Below are 20891 nucleotides of genomic sequence, written 5' to 3'. Positions count from 1 at the left end.
AAAACAATTTTATGGTTACCAAAAGGGAAGGCGGGGAGGGGGGGGGTTGATAAATTAGGAGTTTGGGATTAACATATACACACTACTGGGAATTCCCTGGCAGTCCAGTGGTTAGGGCTCCACGCTTCCACTGCAGGGGGCACGGGTTCAGTCCCTGATTGGGGAACTAAGCTCCCACAAGCTGTGCAGCAGAGCAAAAACAAAGAAGAAAAAAAACATATACACACTACTATATATAAAATAGGTAAACAACAAGGACCTACTGTATAGCACAGGGAACTATATTCAATATCTTGTAATACCCTATTGTGGAAAAGAATCTGAAAAAGAATATATATGTATATAACTGAATCACTTTGCTGTACACTTGAAACTAACACAACATTGTAAATCAACTATATTTCAAAAAAAATTTTTTTAATATTATAAAACATTGAATTTCCTGAAAGAGGAAGAGATTCATAGGTGATGGAGTTATGCACCTTAGTTAACAAGAGGAAGCCATCTTGGTTGAAGGAACAAGTCTGATGTGATAGGAAGATTGCCCAAGATATTTATTTTTGTATATACCATTTGAAATAAAAATTTTTCAGTGAACAAACAATTACAATGTATCCATGCTATGAATTGCATTGTGGAGGCAATAAGAATATTTAGGAATAGGTAGAGACATGAAATAATGCCCAAGAAACATTAAGGGAGAACAAGCAAGTTGTAGGGTAATGTGTATAATAGAATCCCATTTGCCTAAAAAGAAAATAGATTAAATATGTATATTGTGGTTCATGTATATATAGACAGATATTTTCATATATGCATGAGCAAGTCTAGAAGGATACACCTGAATTTAACTATTGCATAGGAAAAAAGGAGAGAGAACTTTTACTTTTTACTTTAGATATGGACTCCAATATCATTTTAATTTTAAAGAACGATTCATCCCCTTTGTAATTAAACCAAACATCCACCTAATGTTGAAAATGCAGTGGAAGGACTTCCCTGGTGGTCCAGTATCTAAGACTCCCAATGCAGGGGGCCCGGGTTGGATCCCTGGTCAGGGAACAACTAGATCCCACGTGCCGCAACTAAAAGTTCGCATGCTGCAAATAAAAATCCCGTGTGCCGCAGCTAAGACCTGGCGTAGCCAAATAAATAAATAAATAAATAAATAAATATTTTTTAAATAAATAAAGGCAGTGGAGATATCACTTACATGTGGAATCTAATTTAAAAATAACATAAATGAACTTATTTACAAAAGAGAAACAGACTCACAGATCTCAAAATCAAACTTATGGTTACCAAAGGGGAAACATGGGGGGAAGGGATAAATTAGGAGATTGGGATTAACATATACACACTACTATATATAAAATAGATAACTAGTAAGGACCTACTGTATAGCACAGGGAACACTACTCAGTATTCTCTAATAACGTATATGGGAAAAGAACTGAAAAACAATGGATATATACATACATATATATATATATATATATATATATATATATATATATATATATATATAAAAATATATATATATATATATATAACTGATATATAACATTCACTTTGCTGTACACCTGAAACTAACACAACATTGTAAATCAACTACACTCCAATATAAAAAAAAATTTAAATAAAATAAAATAAAATAAAATAAAAGGCAGTGGAAATAGTGGACTCAGTATCCATGTTCTCAGGGTTTGGAAAAGCTGACAGTGGGGATGGGTTATGGGCGTGCAGAGAGGTGCATGTGCTGGAGACTCGCACTGTCCCTTAACAGAAGCTGAGCTCTGGATCGACACACTATCAACTACCACAGGGATTTGCTCTGCTTTCAGTAAACTAGAGGCGTCTGAGGCTTCCCTGAAAACTGGGCAGAAGAAACATGCTGGATATATAAAGGCTGATGACAGAGAGAGGGTTTCCCTTTCCCCAGTCTCCCCTCCCATGTTGTCATAGGGGGCTGTATTTGCGTCTGGGCCCTGGGGTTTCACCCCATCACATTTGGTTCCTCTTGGTTCCATCTCCTAACATTCTATTCTGCCACGTCTTCTCTGCCCTCGTTACAGTTATCTAGCCTTTCCAAACCCTATCCTCTCTCAGGGCTTGTTTCTACAGCCCTGCACTGAGCAAGATATCCTGATAACCTTCTGATCTCTCACTGCTTTGGCTCCTCAGCTTTGTGTGGTACCATTTCAAATCAGAGCAAGCGTGACGTCCTGTGGAGCATTTAGCATCTCATGCGGGCTCCAGAGGACAGGGGTGCTCTGTTTCAGCAATCCTTGCATACCTGGAACACCATGAAATGAGAAAGAACAGTGTGTCCCTTTTGGGTTTCTAAGATCACAATCTCTGAGAGGACATTCTGTCGACAAAGCACGGAAGTTCTGGCGTCTTATGCACCGTTGAACGAGGTGATAACAACTGCCACATCCTCGTTTCAGCCCCTTGTAGAAGCAGGAAGGACTCTATTGAATCACAAGTCACATTCCGGAAGCAAAAACTTCAAATTAGTCTTCTGGTTACAATACAGGGGAGAATAATGGCGCTAATGAAGTGTGGCTTTTCTGAATTGCTGAAGAATGTTTATGGTTAGAATCAGTGTGATTAATTCCATTGTCATGAAAAAAACCTGTCAGGTCCCTGGCTGTGGCTGAGGGTTTTGCTTCTGTCTACAGGTGATGGAAACCTCTCCCAGGGCCTCTGAGTTCTCCGCAGGGATGGGCTCACACACAAAGGACCAGAGCTTTGTTTGCAGGTTTTATTTCAGTCTTTAAAATGGTTTTTTTTTCTCCCTCACAGCTTGAAACATAACTTATAGTTTAACATGTTCAGTGGCTAAACCTCTATGATTTAACGTTTTCTTTTTTAAAAAATAGACAAAACCCCCAGGCTCAAGAATCAAGAACTTTCCACAGGAATATTCAAGATGGGGGGAGCTTAAAAGTGCAAAATAAAGACACGGAAAGCTGAGGGAATAACCTTTCATGAAGATTTGGGGCAGGGGCTGGGCACAAATTTAATTTACATCTGGGTTTGTGCCTCTCACTGGGTGTTCTTTTCCATTTCTCCTTTTATTACAAAGATTACCACCCCTGACTTCTCATAAGCTGAGAGGTAGATTTCTGGAAAGCAGGTAGTGTCAAGAGGACAGAGGCTCTAGCAGCTACCCAGATCCAGTCCGGTTTCCTGCTGATGGGTGTGAAAAAGGACGAAGAAATGATCAGATTATCCTTGACCCTCTCTGACACTTAGCCTGCTTCTTCGTGGCACTGGAGACCAGTATAAGAAACCCATCCTTCATGGCATAGGTCTGGTTCCCCTGATTGCTGTCCAGGGAAAAGGGTGCAGGTGTATGTGTTTACACATGTGTCCAGGAGGTGGCCTGAGGTGAGACCCTTCTGTGTGTCACATACTTAGGCTACAAATCGGTCGTGTAGATCAACTGCTCTCTCACCTTCTGAGTCAAGTAGTGCCTTTGGAGCTCTGCTCTAGATCACTGATAGCCCCAAAAGATCCCTTCCTATAACCCCGGATTCAGTATTCAGGGAAAAGCCTCATACTAACGTCTCCAGGTAACTTCTGGAAAAGATGTTGACACTGGGGACTTGAAGAGAGGCAGAAGAGAATGTTCTAGCTCTCCTTCATGTTTGTGTGGGTAAATTTGCAGCTGAGGGCTGGGGACACAGCTACTAAGCTCAAATTCCACCAATAATTGGGATGGTACCTTTGATCTGTAGCTAAGAATGTTGGAGAGGGAAAAGAGAATGGAAGATAAATTCATGCCTGCTTTAGAGCTTGCCGAAAGGAAGCTGGGATGGAGAAACTCAGGCAAACGCGGTGGCCAACAACTTCAGAGAACAACGGCCAAGGTCAGCTGTGATCCAGTCCCCACTTTCACCTGGGGCCCCAATACCCCAGGGTATTTTACATTTTCCAGGACTCAGCATAGTGCTTATTGCTTTCTAGGCTCTGGAAGATTCCTCATGCTTTCCTTCCATTGCTCGGAGTGCTCTGTGCTACTGTGGGCCTCACATGATACCCTGAGGGTGAGGTAGGTGCGGGCCAAGTGTTCCTCAGCCCAGTTGGGAGCAAGCAAGGCTCTGACTTGACAGGAAGTGTGAGTGGCTGAGGGGGACAGATTCGAAGCCCGCGCTGACTTTCCAGTTGTCCCTCCCACCGTGCAGGCCCAGCCTTCACACAGGTAGTGTCACCCAGCTTGTCAGGGGGCCATCTGGAAGCCAGACTCTGCCCATGGCGGAGATGAACTGTTTTCCTCACACTGGCCTACATTGGGGCCGTAGAAGGGAAAAATCTAATTAACATTGGAGTAAGAGAGAAAGAGAAAGAGAATTTTCTCCTATTCCTTGTTCCCAGTGCTGGTCCCTGTGGAACAAATTAAGCTCTTCTCCCTAAAGCTCCAGGCCACGGAGCGGGGGGGGGGGGGGGGTCCTTTCCCTGCTCTGAGCAGGTGCTCTAATGCCTCAGCTCTCACAATAGCTCCCACAGCAGAGGGCTGGAGGAGGCCACAGGCAGAGGAGACCGGAGCACAGACAGCTTGCTCTGGTGCTGGTTGCACACTTGATCTGGAAATACTCTGGCCTCTGGTACGGGGACCCCTCCAATGGCCATCCCCCCGCCAGAGCAGAGCGTAGTGAGGAAGCAGCCAGGGCCTGCACGGGGCCACTGCTGATGCGTCCACACGGCCCGGGAGCCGCAGCCAAGCACAGCTGTGGCTCAGAGCCTGCACCCCTCTCCTCTTTGAACTCCATGCCACTGGAACTGCCTTTATCCAATCCAGAGTCCAGCTCCAGGCAGTCAACATCCAGTCAACATCCTGTCAACATCCAGCTGTCCCATCAGGAACCAGTGTGTGGCACAAGAGGCTTGGGGTGGACTGGCCGTGTTTGCCCCTTTCGTTGGGAGATAATGTTTTCCTCTGGAGGCAGGAATGTAACTGGGCCCAGCCTTGGCTAACACTCCACATCTTGCAGCTCGATCTCCTCCGTTGTGCTTTCTGCAAAGCAAAAGACACATCCATGAGTTGCCAATCGGCCGGGGCTGGTCTCTTGGTAAGAACAAGATGTGACAAGGGCCGCCTTTGGCCATCCAAGCCACGAATCGATTATCACAAGGCCCAGAGAATTACCTTTGAGCTTGTGTCTTCTCTTCCTCTGGAATTTATACGCACACTTATTACAAACCCACATGAGGCTGATTAACACTGCAGCCACGGCAGCGAGAAGAGCAAGGAAGACAGCGACAAAGTGGAGGTCTTCATAGAGGATCTCTACGGGGCGGGGGGAGGGGAGGGGGAGATAACGTCTCTTTTAATATCATGAAGTCGGCCTCCGCACACTCACAGTTCTGAGAGGCGCCGGGGCCCCTGGGGGGTGTCTTACCCGACACGTGCAGCACGATGGTGCCAAACTGACTGCTCCCCAGGCGCTCGGTCACCGTGATGACGTAGTAGCCAGAATCCCTCACACCCACACTGAAGAGCTGGATGGAGCCATTGTCGAAGGTGCAAACCCTGTCCTTGTGGCTTTGGGAGATGTTGGCCTGAGTCCCTGGCTTCCACTCCACGATCTTCTGCACTCCCCAGTTGGACGTATACTTCCATTCGATAGTGGGGATGCCATGGCAGGAGTATGCAACCGAGAGCAGGATGTCCTCTTCCACCGTGGCATTGATGGCTGCCTGGGGAATGTACAGGGACACGCCCTGACCTGCGGGATGGAGTGCTAGACTTGGCGCCACTCATATGGACTCACAGTGAAGTGAACTTCTATAACACATTCATTTATTTAGCACGTATTTATTGAGTGCCTGTTACATGCCAGGCTCTCTTCTAGGTTCCAATGCTGATGCCACAATGGTGAATGTCATGGACTGAATGTTTGTATCTGCCCCCCCACCTCCCAATTTCTATGTTGAAGCCCTAACCCCCCAGTGTGGCTGTATTTGGAGATGGGGTCTCTAAGGAAGTAATTAGGGTTAAATGAGGTCATAAGGGTGGGGCCCTGCTCCAGTTGGATGTCTTTTTTTTTTTTTTTTCCTGCCGTGCCGAATGGCATGTGGGATCTTAGTTCCCCGACCAGGGATCGAACCTGACTCCCCTTAACTGGAAGTGTGGAGTCTTAACCACTGGACAGACAGGGAAGTCCCCTGGATTGGTGTCTTCATAGGAAAAGTCTCTCTCTCTCTCTCATTCTCCCTCTCTCTCTCATGGGCACATATGGAGAAAGGACCATTTGAGGTCACAGTGAGAAAGCAGCTGTCTACAAGCCAGGAAAAGAGTTCTCCTCGGAAACCAAACCCTGCCAGAACCTTGATCTTGGACTTTCCAGCGTCCAAACTGTGCGAAAATAAATTTCTGTTGCTTAAGGCCCCCAGTTTGTGGTATTTTATTATGGCAGCCCAAGCTAGGACAGTGAACAAAACAAGGTTACTATTCACTATTCCCTAGAGCTTTCATTGTATAAGGGAGACACACAAGGGTTAAATAAACACATGAGATCATTTTAGATAACAAGTGCTTTAAAGATAATAAAATAGGGTACTAGTGGTGGGTAGGGTACACAACATGAGACAGGATGGTCAGAGAGGACCTCGCTGAGAAAATGAACCAGGACCCAAACGACAGGGAGGACAAGGAGGGAGCCACGTGAAGACACACGTTTCAGGCAGAGGGAACAACTACAAAGAGTGAGGTGAGAGTGAACTGGTATGTCTGAGGGACAGAAAGGCCAGAACGCAGAATGCAGGGAGCCATGGGGCGAGTTCAGGAGACAAGGCTGGAGAGCTAGGCAGGACTTGGGTCACGACGTGAGAGTCAGGGGTGGGTTTTACGCAAGGGTGATGGGAAGCCATAGGAAGGCTTAGGTGGGAAGGTGACATTCTCCATTAAGCTTGAGAGAGTCCGCTGTGGAGAACGTCTGCGGGTGAGGGGGCCAGAGTGGAGGCAGGAAAAACAGTCAGGTGGCTGCCGCAGAGACTAGATAAGAGATGGAGACATAGCCTTGGAGAGAGTGAAAGGTGGTCTGATTTAGGATGCATTTGGAAGTAAAGAGGACAGAACATGCCGATAACTAGCCGTGGCAGTGGGCGAGGAAAAGAGGCATCAAGCCGAGATTTCTGCATGAGTGTGTGGATGAACAGTAGAGCCACTGGCTAAGATCGTATATGTCATGAAATATTTTATTACGTAGGTACCATGCACAGGCCCTGCGCTAACTGCTTTACACACGCCACGTCATTAAAGTGTCACACAACCCACTACAGTTCCATCAAGGATATAAGAAACTTCAGTGTCAACAGGATTAAGTAGCTTGTCCAAGTTGACCCTGCAAGGCTGAGATTCACACAAGGGCTGCTGACTCCAAAGGTCAGATATTTAACCTCTATGCTCAAATCAAAGGTCAGTGGCTGGCAGTTCAGGGCACAGAATGTGACAAATCCCCTCCACCTCCACCCTCCCCACACAGAGAACGGTCAGGGCTGGTTGGAGACTGGATAGTGAATAGGGCAGGATTCAAGCTGGAGCCCATGCCTCTGTTTCCACCGCTACTTCCTGTTTAGCCCCTCACTCTTTGGGTGCCCAGTTTCCCCAGGGCCCCTGCTGTGTGGCTCCAGGTAACCACGCCTGTTACTTTTCCAGACTTTTCTCATTGTCCTCTCCCATCCCCAGAATATCCCATTACCATCCCTCTCCTAAGGCTCGGCTAAGTGGCCAGAGATAATCCGATAGGTTCCATGCTGAAAAACTGGGAGGTAATAATGGCTTTCAAGAGTTATAGCTGTCGGGACTTCCCTGGTGGTCCAATGGTTAAGAATCTGCCTTGCAATGCAGGGAACACAGGTTCGATCCCTGGCCGGGGAACTAAGATCCCATATGCCATGGGGCAACTAAGCCTGTGCGCCACAACTACTGAGCCAGCTCACTCTGGAGCCCACACGTCACAACTAGACAGCCCGCGTGCCGCAACTGCTGAGTCTGCACAGCACAACTAGACAGAAGCCTGTGCGCCTCAACGAAAGATCCTGAATGCCGCAGCTAAGGACCGTCACAGCCAAAAAAAAAAAAAAAAAAAAAGTTACAGCTGCCACGTAACAGAAAAATATTTTCTCCCCAACCCTATTTTAAAAAATGTTAAACTCACAGAAAGATTGAAAGCCAAGTACAATTAACATCTATATACCCTCTCCTAAATTCACCGATTATTAACATTTTGCCGCATTTGCTTTTTCTCTCTCTCTCTCAGGTAGAAAACAGAGGTTAAATTCCAGGTCAGCCCTTGGAGGGCAGGAATTAGGTGCTTTCTTCATCTCAGTGTTCCCTGTACCCAGCACAATGCCTGACACATAGTGATTGGCCAATAAACGTTTGTTGAATGAATAAGTGAATGACTAATTATAGCAGCAAGAAGGCGAGCCGATCTGATAGAAATGTTGCTGCTTCAGTGGTTTGAAAAATTAGGCACATCTAAAAGCTTATACACACGTAGCAAAGAGAACTGTAATTTACTCGAGGATTTATGTGCCCATTGCTTTATTATCTATTTATTACGTATTTTAAAATCCTTCTCTTTTATTTTTTACAGGAGTCAGCAACATACCCATGTAGCTAGGAAATGGCAAAGGTGGGATTTGCATGCAGCTCTGTCTGATTCAAAACCCACAGTTTTTCCACTCTACTTGGTGACTACTGATCGATCTATCATTTATTTATCTATATTTTCTGATTTCCCTGACCTCAAATATGAGCAGCTGGGATTATGATTTCCGTAAGATTTGGAGAACCATATTTAGAACTAATGACAAATCTGGATCATCAACTATTTGTATTACATGTACATCCTGTGTTAACCATGTTAGTCAAGGTTACTGACAGACTAGTCTCCTGGGAGAGTAGCAGCCCTTTTCATAGCCTTAGGGACCTCCATTTTGAGCCTTTCAGTTATTTTGTCCCAAGAAACAGCAAAACTGAAAAACAAAAATAACATGCCCAAATTTCTCAGATGCTGACACAGCTGGAAGCTGGCCAACTGGTCCTTGTTAGTTTCTATATTTTCTTTTTTCTTTTTTTAAATTATTTATTTATTTATTTATGGTTGGGTCTTCGTTTCTGTGCGAGGGCTTTCTCTAGTTGCGGCAAGCGGGGGCCACTCTTCATCGCGGTGCGCGGGCCTCTCACTATCGCGGCCTCTCTTGTTGCGGAGCACAGGCTCCAGACGCGCAGGCTCAGTAGTTGTGGCTCACGGGCCCAGTTGCTCCGCGGCATGTGGGATCTTCCCAGACCAGGGCTCGAACCCGTGTCCCCTGCATTGGCAGGCAGATTCTCAACCACTGCGCCACTGGGGAAGCCCTATATTTTCTTTTGACTAGAAAACCCTCTTCCTAATCTGACAAATTAATCAGGCATTTAACTAGGTTTTAGGAACAAAGAGTTCCTCTTCTTCCTGACACATAGAATTAGGAATAAATGGTCTATGGCAAAGATGGAAAATGAACAGTTCCAAGAGTTTAAAGGCAAACTGCTTGTCAACTGTTTAAAAAGTTGAATTAATGAGTAACCACTCCTGCACCTCATGCTAAAATCATTCCAGAACAAGTCCAGAGGAACTTAGTGGCTAGGCCAATAGTCAGACCTGGCTCAAATGTTCTACTCAAGGAGGTTGGTGCAATAAATCAGATTTTACGTGTAAAGTGGATGCCAGGCAGCCATGAACAAGAATGACCTTTGTGCAGACAAGGGAAGATGTCTATGACATGTTACTCAGTTAAAAAATAAATTTATAAAACCATATGCTATGTTCTTACTTACATTTGTGTAACTATGTGCTAATATGTATATATTTTGTATGGAAAAATGTTGGAGTAATATATGCTATATTAACAGGGATTATCCGTTAGAGATTGGATGGCACCAGAAATTTTCCAAGTTATACATTTATACCATTTTGCATTTTCACATTGATTAAATTGAAAATTTAAAAAAATGTTTTAAAAATCATTTAAAGTTCTCCTGATTAGACCAAGATATCTGGTGAGCAAAGTTTAAAGTTTAAAAGTTTACCTTGCTTTTCATCTTTACTTGAACTCTACGTGGAGAGAAGAGAAAAACTAAATTCTACCAATTTCCCAGAAAGATGTAGATGCTTCCTTTAAGGAAGAGGTCACGTAACTGAAGACATTAGCAGGGCAGAAGTCACGGAACCTGAACCAACGGGCTTCTGGAAAGTCTGATTTCCTAGAGCTGGTGACACCCCTTGGGAACTAATCAAAGGGAAAGTACCAGGCAGGTGAAGCCAGCTACTGAGCAACAGGCTGGAATCTAATACTCTAATCTAATCTAAAAGGAGTAATCCTTACTCCTTTTCTTACAAGTAAATGAGAGGTAGCGCTTTGCTGCTTTTAAAAATTTATTATTTAAGAAGGATATATTTCCTGAAATCACAATAAAGGTTAATAATGTTCACACCACAATTTGGGGGGACAACAGCATCAATTAAAGGGGAGACAGATATTGCCTGCCATGGAGGATACACCTTAATCAAGACAACTCATTTTTTTTAATTAATTAATTTTTATTATTATTATTTTTTTTGGTTGCATTGGGTCTTCGTTGCTGCGCGGGCTTTCTCTAGTTGCGGCGAGCGGGGGCTACTCTTCGTTGCGTTGTGCGAGCTTCTCATTGCAGTGGCTTCTCTTGTTGCGGAGCACGGGTTCTAGGTGCGCAGGCTTCAGTAGTTGTGGCTTGCGGGCTCTAGAGTGCAGGCTCAGTAGTTGTGGCGCACGGGCATAGTTGCTCCGTGGCATGTGGGATCTTCCCGGACCAGGGCTCGAACCTGTGTCCCCTGCACTGGCAGGCAGATTCTTCACCACTGCGTCACCTGGGAAGTCCCAGGACAACTCATTTTCAGCTCACTTATCTGGAAAGCCACTTATCCAGCCAGTGCGATCATCAGATGAGAACCAGGAAACAAGCATCATCGTCATCAGCATCCGTATCAAGACTGTAGGCAACTAAACTAGAAGTAAGAAAGCCTAGTTTAGGGGTCCTAATTCAGAAGTACTGGAGCAGGTTGGTGAAGTGATGAGTCACATCACAAAAGGGTTATTCCAGGGGCGGTGAGGTGCAGTGGAGATACCTGATGTGGGAGGATCCACACAGGTTCACCCTGGGGGCCTCTTAGCTGTCAAGACCTAGAGACGGCGCCTTCACTGCTGAGAGCCCCGGCTTCCTCCGCTGTGGAATGAGGACTGGAAAACCTTGGGAGGAGGGCTGTGAGGATGAGGTGACACAACACATGTAAGGCCCAGCGGGGCTGAGCACAAGGTACCCGTCCAGGAGCTGCAGTCCCCACTGCTCACCCCTCTCCATCAGTGTGTCACCAGCCTCAGGTGACCAACCCTCATGGTTTGCCCAGGGCTGAGAGTTTTCCCAGGATTCAAGAGTTTCAGTGCTAAAATCAGGACAGTCATGGGCAAAACAGGACAGCTGGTCACCCCATCTGAGACTCAAAGAAACGTTGAAGAGCAAAGAGAAAACTCTAAGGTAGACAACAGCTGATTTCTGAGGCACCCAAGGGGGCTCCACAGTGGGGATGTAGAGACAGCCAGCTCTGGGTAAACAGAGAGGACAAAAGCCCTTCTTCCCTTAACCCTCTGGCTTCCGAACACATCTCCCATGGGTCGGCAATCTCACCACATCCCCTTTTTAGTGGGGACCACCCACGAGTAATTGAGCCCAGCCCCACACTCGCCACGCTTCCTCCATGGCAGGGCACTGGCTCGTGGGTGCTGGCCTGGTGAAGAGTATATCATCAACCCCATTTTAGAGAGGAGCAAGGTCAAGCCACTGAGGTTAGGTAATTTGTGCAATGTCACAGTAAGTGGCTGAGTAGAGATGGAAATCGGGGTATTCTTCAACTGTCCCGATAATACGCCAGGATGTTTGCAGGAGCTGGGGAAGGGGGAAGACATCATTACAGTTGAGGCTTGAAGAATAAGATTTTGAAAGGGAGGAAGGGCAATCCCAGCTAAGAAAGAAGTGAGCCCACCTAGAGGAGCATGATGGATCCTCATGTTTGGGACCTGGTGAGTAAGAAACAAAGATGGGCTATACCATGAGGAATCTGTCACAGGCTGGGAATCAACTGAAGGAGTTATCCGCGGGCAGTGAGGCCCTAGGATGGTATTCAAGTAGAAGCATGGCATGCTCTAAACTGGGCTTCAGGAAGGGCAATCTGGCAGCAGAACTCATGATTTTATCATCTACACACCTCACCTGCACGGCCCTGGGCTCACCGCATGTGCTTGTCCTATGCACCTTCAGGAGAGCTCATGGCTGGAGCCCAAACAGGTGGGAACAGCCTAAGGTGCTGAGTGTGGCCAGACCTGGGCCAGTCTCTGGCCTGGACTGGGGAGACGGGGTGGTGAGGGCAGCAGGAAGCACACACGTGCGCGGTAGATCTGCCCTAGACTGTGAGATCTTTGCTGGGAGAACTCGTTTCCGATTCATCTCAGAAACACCAGTGTCCAGCACAGGGTCTGGCACTTCATAGGTGCTCACGACATGCCTGTATGAAAGAATGAATAAAGAATAAACGAATATGCATGCCCTGCCTGTTGAACTGCTGCCCATTTGGAGAGATCAGGAAAGTAAGGGGTTGGATCTGTGTTGAGTTGAGGGGGCAACAGGCCTGGCTGAGGGAGAACTGTCAAGACCCCTTTCCCAGCCTCAAGTTTGCTGAGAGTCAAATAGCTAGGAGGAGAAATGGGATGGTTTTAAGCTGCAACTAATACATCCATGTCCCTGCCTAACTTCTGCCATTCTTGAAACAAGCGAGCCTGGAATTTCAGACACACAGCTTCATGAGGGGACAACACAGAAACCCCAAATAACAGCTTTCAGGTTTAGACGCCATGACTAGTGTTGATGATTGACATTTACATCCAATTTACAGGGTACCTATCCCTCCTGTTAGCTCAGGTAGTAATTCCCCCTCTTGGTGCCTGATCACTCAGAGACCAAAGAGCTCAGCTCCTCCCTGAGGGAGCTCCTCCCACCCCCCACCCCCCAATATTGCCATATAATGGCCTTGGGAAGTCACCCAGATGTCAGCCAAACCCAAACAAAATGGACAGATGCAGGTTTAGATCGAGGCTGGCAGGCTGCTTTCTTTCATCAGGTTCCTGTACTTGTACCCCAACCAGAAAAATCACTCCAAAATAGCAAGAGCCACCGTTTCTACTGGTAACACTTGTTAAATACTAGCTGTCATACACATTTATCACAGCTCAGTGAAACCCAGGCTGGGAAAGTTGAATGACTTGGCTGCTATCAGACAGGGAACAATGAGAAAGTTTGATAACATTATGTTGTCACGAGTGTGCAGAAGTTATACTCAATCATTACCGTGTAGATTATAAATGGTTATAATCTGCTTGAAGGGCAACATGTTGAAACCTATAGAAATATTAAATAGCACATACCTCTTGACCCAGAAATGCTACTTTTAGGAACTTATCCTACAAGTAATAAGGGCACATAGATGCAAAGTTATAAGTGTACATATTGTCACTGAAGCACAGCATAGTCAATTGCAGTAGCAAAAGACTGGTGACAATCTATGTGCTCATAGGTAAAGGAAAACTGTTTCTTACTCCACGAAGAACACTTCTGACACTTACTACCTGAAATTAGTGTAGACTCCACAGGTTAAGGGCTCAGTCTCACAAGACTGCTCCCCATTTCGGACACCAATCACAAGTCCAGGCTTCCTATACTTCTGACCAACTGGGTATAAATTGGAGGTTCCCATGACACCCTCTTCAGGTTTGATAATTTGCTAGAACAGCTCACAGAACTCAGGGAAGCACTTTACTTACTATGAGCACTTTATTATAAGGGATACAACTCAGGAACAGCCACATGGAAGAGATGCCACAGGGCAAGGTATGTTGGAAGGGGCGTGGAGCTCCCATATCCTCTTGGGCCACACTGCCCTCCCAATACCTCCATGTGTTCACCAGCCCAGAAGCTCTCCCAACTCCTTCAGATAGGGTTTTTTGGGGAGATCTCATGACATAGGCATGATTAAATCATTGGCAATTGGTGATTAACTCAATCCCCAGACCTTCTCCCTTCCCTGGAGGTCAGGGATGGGGCTAAAATTCCAACTTTCTAATCACATGGTTGGTTTCTCTGAAAAGGAGCCCTCATCTTCCAAGAGTCACATCATTAACAATCGAAAAAACACTCATCACTCTGGAGAATCCAAGGGTCTTAGAAGCTTATGTGTCAGGAACTAAGGACTAAGACCAAATATTATAACAAAAGATGGTCCTATCGCTGCTATCACCCAGGAAATTACTAGGTTTTTAGGAGCTCTGTGTCAGGAATCAGGAGCAGAGACCAAACATATATTTCTTATTAAGTCAGAACTGGTTAAATAAATTATCAATATTCACACTTGGGAATACTACAGCGGCACTTTTAAAATGAGGTAGATCTATATGCATTGATATTAGATGATCTCAAAAATAATGAAAAAGCACAGAGCAGAACAGTGTGTAGAGACTGTTTCCATTTGAGTAAATATGTATATGTGCATGTGCGCACACACACACAGAGATATGCACATTTATCCATAAAATGCACAGAACGTCTCCCAAAGGGTATTCTAAAAATCAGGTGCCATGGGTGTCTTTGGGTAGGGGACTGGGTGTCTGGGGTGGAAGAAAGCTTTACATTTCATTTTATATCCTTTTGAGCAGTTAGAATATTTTAGTGAGTTTGTGAATTACTTAAAGAAAAACAATAAATAAAATGAATGCCAAGATTGGGTCACAGTGCCAGATTTTTCACATTTGATAATGTTAGTAATTCACATACACACAACTGACAAAGTACTTCACAGGGACTATCTCAACCTGTGAGACAGGCAGGGGACTGGGGTTAAGGACCCATGCTTTTTGCTTCACAGGTGCTTACTTATTTGATCACTAAATATATGCACCCAACATAGGAGCACCTAAATACATAAAACAAATATTAACAGACATAAAGGGATAAATTGACAGTACCACAATAATAGTAGGGGACTTTAACACCCCACCACGTCAATGGACCGATCATCCAGACAGAAAATCAATAAGGAAATACTGGTCTTAAATGACACATTAGACCAGAGGCACTTAATAGATATATAAAGAATATTCCACCCCAAAGCAGCAGAATACACATTCTTTTTAAGTGCACATGGAACATTCTCCAGGATAGATCACATGCTAGGCCACAAAACAAGTCTCAGTAAATTTAAGAAAAGTGAAATTATTTCAACCATCTTTTCTGGCTACAATGCTATGAGACTAGAAATCAACTATAAGGGAAAAACACTGCAAAAACCACAAACACATGGAGGCTAAGCAATATGCTACTAAACAACCAATGGGTCACTAAAGAAATCAAAGAAGAAATAAAAAAAATACTTGAAGACAAAGAAAACACAGTGATCCAAAATCTATGGGTTGCAGCAAAGGCAGTTCTAAGAGGGAAGTTTATAGCAATACAAACTTACCTCAGGAAACAAAAAAAAAAAACTCAAATAACAACCTAACCTTACACCTAAAGGAACTAGAAAAAGAAGAACAACAAAAAAACCAAAATTAGAAGGAAAGAAATCATAAAGATCAGAGCAGAAATAAATAGAGATATAAAAAAACAGAAAAAAATCAATGAAACTAAGAGCTGGTTCTCTGAAAAGATAAACAAAATTGATAAACCATTAGATAGACTCATCAAGAAAAAAAGAGAAAGGGCCCAAATCAATAAGGTCAGAAATTAAAAAGAAGTTACAATTGACACTACAGAAATACAAAGGCTCATAAGAGATGACTACTAACAACTTTATACCAATAAAATGGACAACCTAGAAGAAATGGACAAATTCTTAGAAACATACAATCTCCCAAGACTGAAGCAAGAAGAAATAGAAAATATCCACAGAGCAATTAACAGTAATGAAGTTGAATCAGTAATTTTAAAAACTCCCAACAAACAAAATTCCAGGATCAGATGCCTTCACAGGTGAGTTCTACCACACATTTAGAGAAGAATTAACACCTATCCTTCTGAAACTATTCCAAAAAATTGCAGATGAAGGAACTCTTCCAAACTCATCTACTAGGCTAGCATCACCCTGATACCAAAACCAGGCAAAGATATCACAAAAAAAGAAAACACGGGCCAATATCACTGATGAACATAGAGGTAAAATCCTCAACAAAATACCAGCAAACTGGGGCTTCCCTGGTGGCACAGTGGTTAAGAATCCACCTGCCAATGCAGGGGACATAGATTCGAGGCCTGATCTGGGAAGATCCCACATGCCATGGAGCAACTAAGCCCATGCGTCACAACTACTGAGCCTGCACGCCTATAGCCCGAGCTCCTCAACAAGAGAAGCCACCACAATGAGAAGCTTGCACACTGCAACAAAGAGTAGCCCCCACTCGCCGCAACTGGAGAAGGCCCACATGCAGCAATGAAGACCCAACGCAGCCAAAAAATAAAAATAAATAAGTAAATTTATTAAAAAAAAATACTAGTAAACCGAATCCAACAATACATTAAAACAATCATAAACCATGATCAAGTGTGATTTATACCAGGGATGCAAGAACAGTTCAACATTAGAAAATCAATATGATATGCCACATTAATAAACTGAAGAATAAAAACCATATGCTCATCTCAACAGATGCAGAAAAAGCTTTTGACAAAATTCAACATCCGTTTATTATAAAACTCTCCAGAAAGTGGGCATAGAGGGAACATACCTCAACATAATAAAGGTCATACATAACGAACCTACAGCTAACATCATACTCAATGGTGAAAAGCTAAAAGCATTTCCTCTAAGATCAGGAACAAGACAAGGATGCCCACTCTTGCCACGTTTATTCAACATAGTATTGTAAGTCCTAGCAACAGCAATCAGAGAAGAAAAAGAAATAAAAGGCATCCAAATTGGAAAGGAAGAAGTAAAATTGTCACTGTTTGCATGATACTATACATGATACTATACAAAGAAAATCCTAAAGATACCAGCAAAAACCTATAGAGCTCATTAATTAATTTGGTAAAATTGCAGGATACAAAATTAATATACAGAAATCTGTTGCATTTTTGTACACTAACAACAAACTATCAGGTAGAAAAATTAAGGAAACAATCCCATTTACCATCACATCAAAGAGAATAAAATACCTAGGAATTAACCTACCTAAGGAGGTAAAACACCTGTACTCAGAAAACTATAAGACACTGTTGTCTTCAATGAAACTGAAGACAACCCAAACAGATGGGAAGATATACCATGGTAAGATGGATTGAAAGAATTAATACTGTAAAATGTCCAAAGTATCCAAGGTTATCTACAGATTCAATGCAATCCCTATCAAAACAATGGCAATGGGCTTCCCTGGTGGCGCAGTGGTTAAGAATCCGCCTGCCAATGCAGGGGACACGGGTTCAAGCCCTGGTCTGGGAAGATCCCACATGCCGTGGAGCAACAAAGCCAGTGCGCCACAATTACTGAGCCTGCGTTCAAGGGCCCGCGAACCACAACTACTGAGCCCACGTGCCACAAATACTGAAGCCCATACGCCTAGAGCCCGTGCTCCGCAACAAGAAGCCACCGCAATGAGAAGCCCACGCAACACAACGAAGAGTAGCCCCCACTCGCCACAACTAGAGAAAGCCCGTGAGCAGCAACAAAGACCCAATGCAGCCAAAAATAAATAAATAAAATAAATAAAACCAAAAAAACAAAAAAATGGCAATTTTCTCAGAACTATAACAATCTTAAAATTTGTATGGAAACACAAAAGGCCCCAAATAGCCAAAACAATCTTGAGAAAGAAGAACAAAACTGGAGGTATCATGCTCCCTGACTTCAGACTATACTACAAAGCTAAAGTAATCAAAACAGCATAGTACTGGCACAAAAACAGACACAAAGATTAATGGAACTGAATAGAGAGCTCAGAAATAAACTCATGCACCTATGGTCAATTAATCTATGATAAAGGAGGCAAGAATACACAGTGGAGGGAAGACAGTCTCTTCAATAAACGGTGCTGGGAAAACTGAACAGTTACATGTAAAAGAATGAAATCAGAACATTTTCTTACACCATACACAAAAATAAACTCAAAATGGATTAAAGACCTAAATGTAAGACCTGAAACTGTAAAACCCCTGGAAGAAAACATAGGCAGAACACTATTTGACATAAAACATAGCAACATTTCTTTGATCTGTCTCCTAAGGTAAAGGAAACAAAAGCAAAAATAAACAAACAGGATCTAAGTAAACTTAAAAGCTTTTGCACAGCAAAGGAAACCACTGACAAACAAAAAAACACAAACAACTGAATGGGAGAAAATATTCGCAAATGATATAACCAATAAGGGGTTAATATTCAAAATATATAAACAGCTCATACAACTCACTATAAAAAAACCCAAACAACCCAATTAAGAAATGGGCAGAAGACTTGAATAGACATTTTTCCAAAGAAGACACACAGATGGCCAATAGGTCCGTGAAAATATGCTCAACATGGCTAATCAGGAAAATGTAAATCAAAACCACAATAAGGACTTCCCTGGTGGCGCAGTGGTTAAGAATCCGCCTGCCAATGCAGGGGACACGGGTTTGAGCCCTGGTCCGGGAAGATCCCAAATGCTGCGGAGCAACTAAGCCCGTGTGCCACAACTACTGAGTCCATGCTCTAGAGCCCGTGAGCCACAACTACTGAGCCTGCGTGCCACAACTACTGAAGCCCACGTTCCTAGAGCCCGTGCTCTGCAACAAGAGAAGCCTCCACAATGAGAAGCCCACGTACTGCAACGAAGAGGAGCCCCCGCTCGCCGCAACTAGAGAAAGCCTGCGTGCAGCAACAAAGACCCAACGCAGCCAAAAATAAATAAATAAATAAAAAGAAACACTAATACATAAATATAAATATATATATATAAAAAAAACAAACCACAATGAGCTATCACCTCACACCTGTCAAATGGCCATCAACAAAAAACTACAAATAACAAATGTTGGTGAGGATGTGGAGAAAAGGGAACCGTTGGACACTGTTGGCAGGAACGTCAAGTGGTGCAGCCACTGTGGAAAACACTATGGAGGTTCCTCAAAAAACTAAAAATAGAACTACCATATGATCCAGAAATTCCACTCCTGGGTATATATCCAAAGAAAACAATAACACTAACTTGCAAAGATATATGCACCCCAATGTTCATAGTAGCATTATTTATAATAGCCAAGATATGGAAGCAACCTAAGTGTCCATCAACAGATGAATGTATAAAGAAAATGTGGTATAAATATACAGTTTATATTGAATATTAGCCCTGAAAAAGAATGAAATTTTGCCACTTGCAACAACATGGATGGACTTAGAGGGTATTATGCTCAGTGAAATAAGTCAGATAGAGAAAGACAAATACTGTATGATATCACTTATAAGTGGAATCTAAAAAATAAAACAAACTAGTAAATATAACAAAACAGAAACACTCACAGATACGGAGAACAAACTAGTGGTTACCAGTGGGAAGAGGGAAGGGGGAGGGGCAAAATACGGGTAGGGGATTAAGAGACACAAACTACTGTATATAAAATAAATAAGCTACAAGGATATATTGTACAGCACAGGGAATATAGCCAATATTTTAAACTATAAGTGGATTATAATCGATAAAATTTTTGAATCACAATGTTATATACCTGAAACTAATACTGTAAATCAACCATACTTCAATTAAAAAAAAAGATAGTTGGTGATCAGAATGTTTTACAGTCAAAATCTTATTAAGCCAGCAGTACATTTATTCATTAAAAAAAAAGACGAGGGAACTGAGGCTGAGTCACGGTATAAGTGTCCAAATCCCTGACAAGTAGAAAATCAGAGCTGAGACTGGAACCCAACTCTCCTTTCACTGCTCCACAGCTGCCTCTAATAAGATAAGGCACTTTGAGTATAGACGTGGAGGTTTTCACTTCTTTTATGTTTCCCAAAATAGCACGTCACTCAGTGCTGGTAAGGACTTGGGAGACAGATGTGACAAGAAGCAAGAGTCTAGACCTGGGCTTTCCCATATGGTAGCTGCAAGCCGCAGTAGCTATGGAGCACTTGAAATTAGCTAGTCCGAATTGAGATGTGCTCTAAATGTAAAATACACACCAGATTTTGAAGACTTGGTACTTAGTATGTTAAACCGAATGTAAAATATCTCATTAATAATTTTGTATATTGAATACATGTAGAAATAATATTTTAGACATATAGGGTAAGACAAAATATATTAAAATTAACTGTGCCTGTTTCTTTTTTAATGTGACCACTAGAAAATTTAGAATTACATACATGTCTTGCATGTGTGGCTCACATTATATTTCTATTGGATACCATTGGTTTCGACCATCACTCCTCCACTCGCTTCAGAAAAATCCTCTTCCCTTGAGTTTGTTTCACCCTCTCCCCTCCTCGTCATCGTGAGTGCTCTGCTCCCCCAGTCTCCTCTTCACTCTTCAAACACGTTGGCAACCCTACTGCAAGGTATGGCATCACCCTACATACCTCCAGCATCCTCGTCTACAAGAAGATTCTCCCTCTACCTCGGTCTCCAGTAGAGCAGCCTGCTCTGACCACAACCTTCTCTCCTTCCTGTTTACTGTTCAACATCTCCCACTGGCCTCCTCAGTCCTTCCACTCCGACTCTCTCTGCCTTTCCCAGTCCATCATTCTCACATCCCTCCCTCTCCAGCCTGGGTTCCATAGCCCATCATGTCC

The 20891-nt window shown here is 43.5% G+C and overlaps 1 protein-coding gene across 2 annotated transcripts in view; it reads right to left on the bottom strand.

Moving 5' to 3' along the window:
* Window positions 1-1643: 1643 nt before the first annotated feature.
* Window positions 1644-20891, bottom strand: part of VSTM5 (V-set and transmembrane domain containing 5) — a 31553-nt gene continuing 12305 nt past the window's right edge. Inside the window, exons 2-4 of one of the 2 annotated variants that reach the window (XM_068556274.1) lie at window positions 5409-5735; window positions 5156-5296; window positions 1644-5023 (exon numbers count right to left, since the gene is read on the bottom strand). In XM_068556274.1, coding sequence (XP_068412375.1) covers window positions 4980-5023; window positions 5156-5296; window positions 5409-5735 — 512 coding nt within the window. In that variant the 3' untranslated portion in view covers window positions 1644-4979. Of the gene's footprint in view, window positions 5024-5155; window positions 5297-5408; window positions 5736-10574; window positions 11040-20891 lie in introns of those variants that run through there. The other variant, XR_011075471.1, reaches the window with a different exon arrangement.

The sequence above is a fragment of the Eschrichtius robustus genome, chromosome 11 (assembly GCF_028021215.1).
Source record: "Eschrichtius robustus isolate mEscRob2 chromosome 11, mEscRob2.pri, whole genome shotgun sequence".
Classification (NCBI taxonomy): domain Eukaryota; kingdom Metazoa; phylum Chordata; class Mammalia; order Artiodactyla; family Eschrichtiidae; genus Eschrichtius; species Eschrichtius robustus.
Note: the sequence above shows the minus strand (reverse complement) of the source record. Positions and strands in the feature narration are given on the sequence as shown.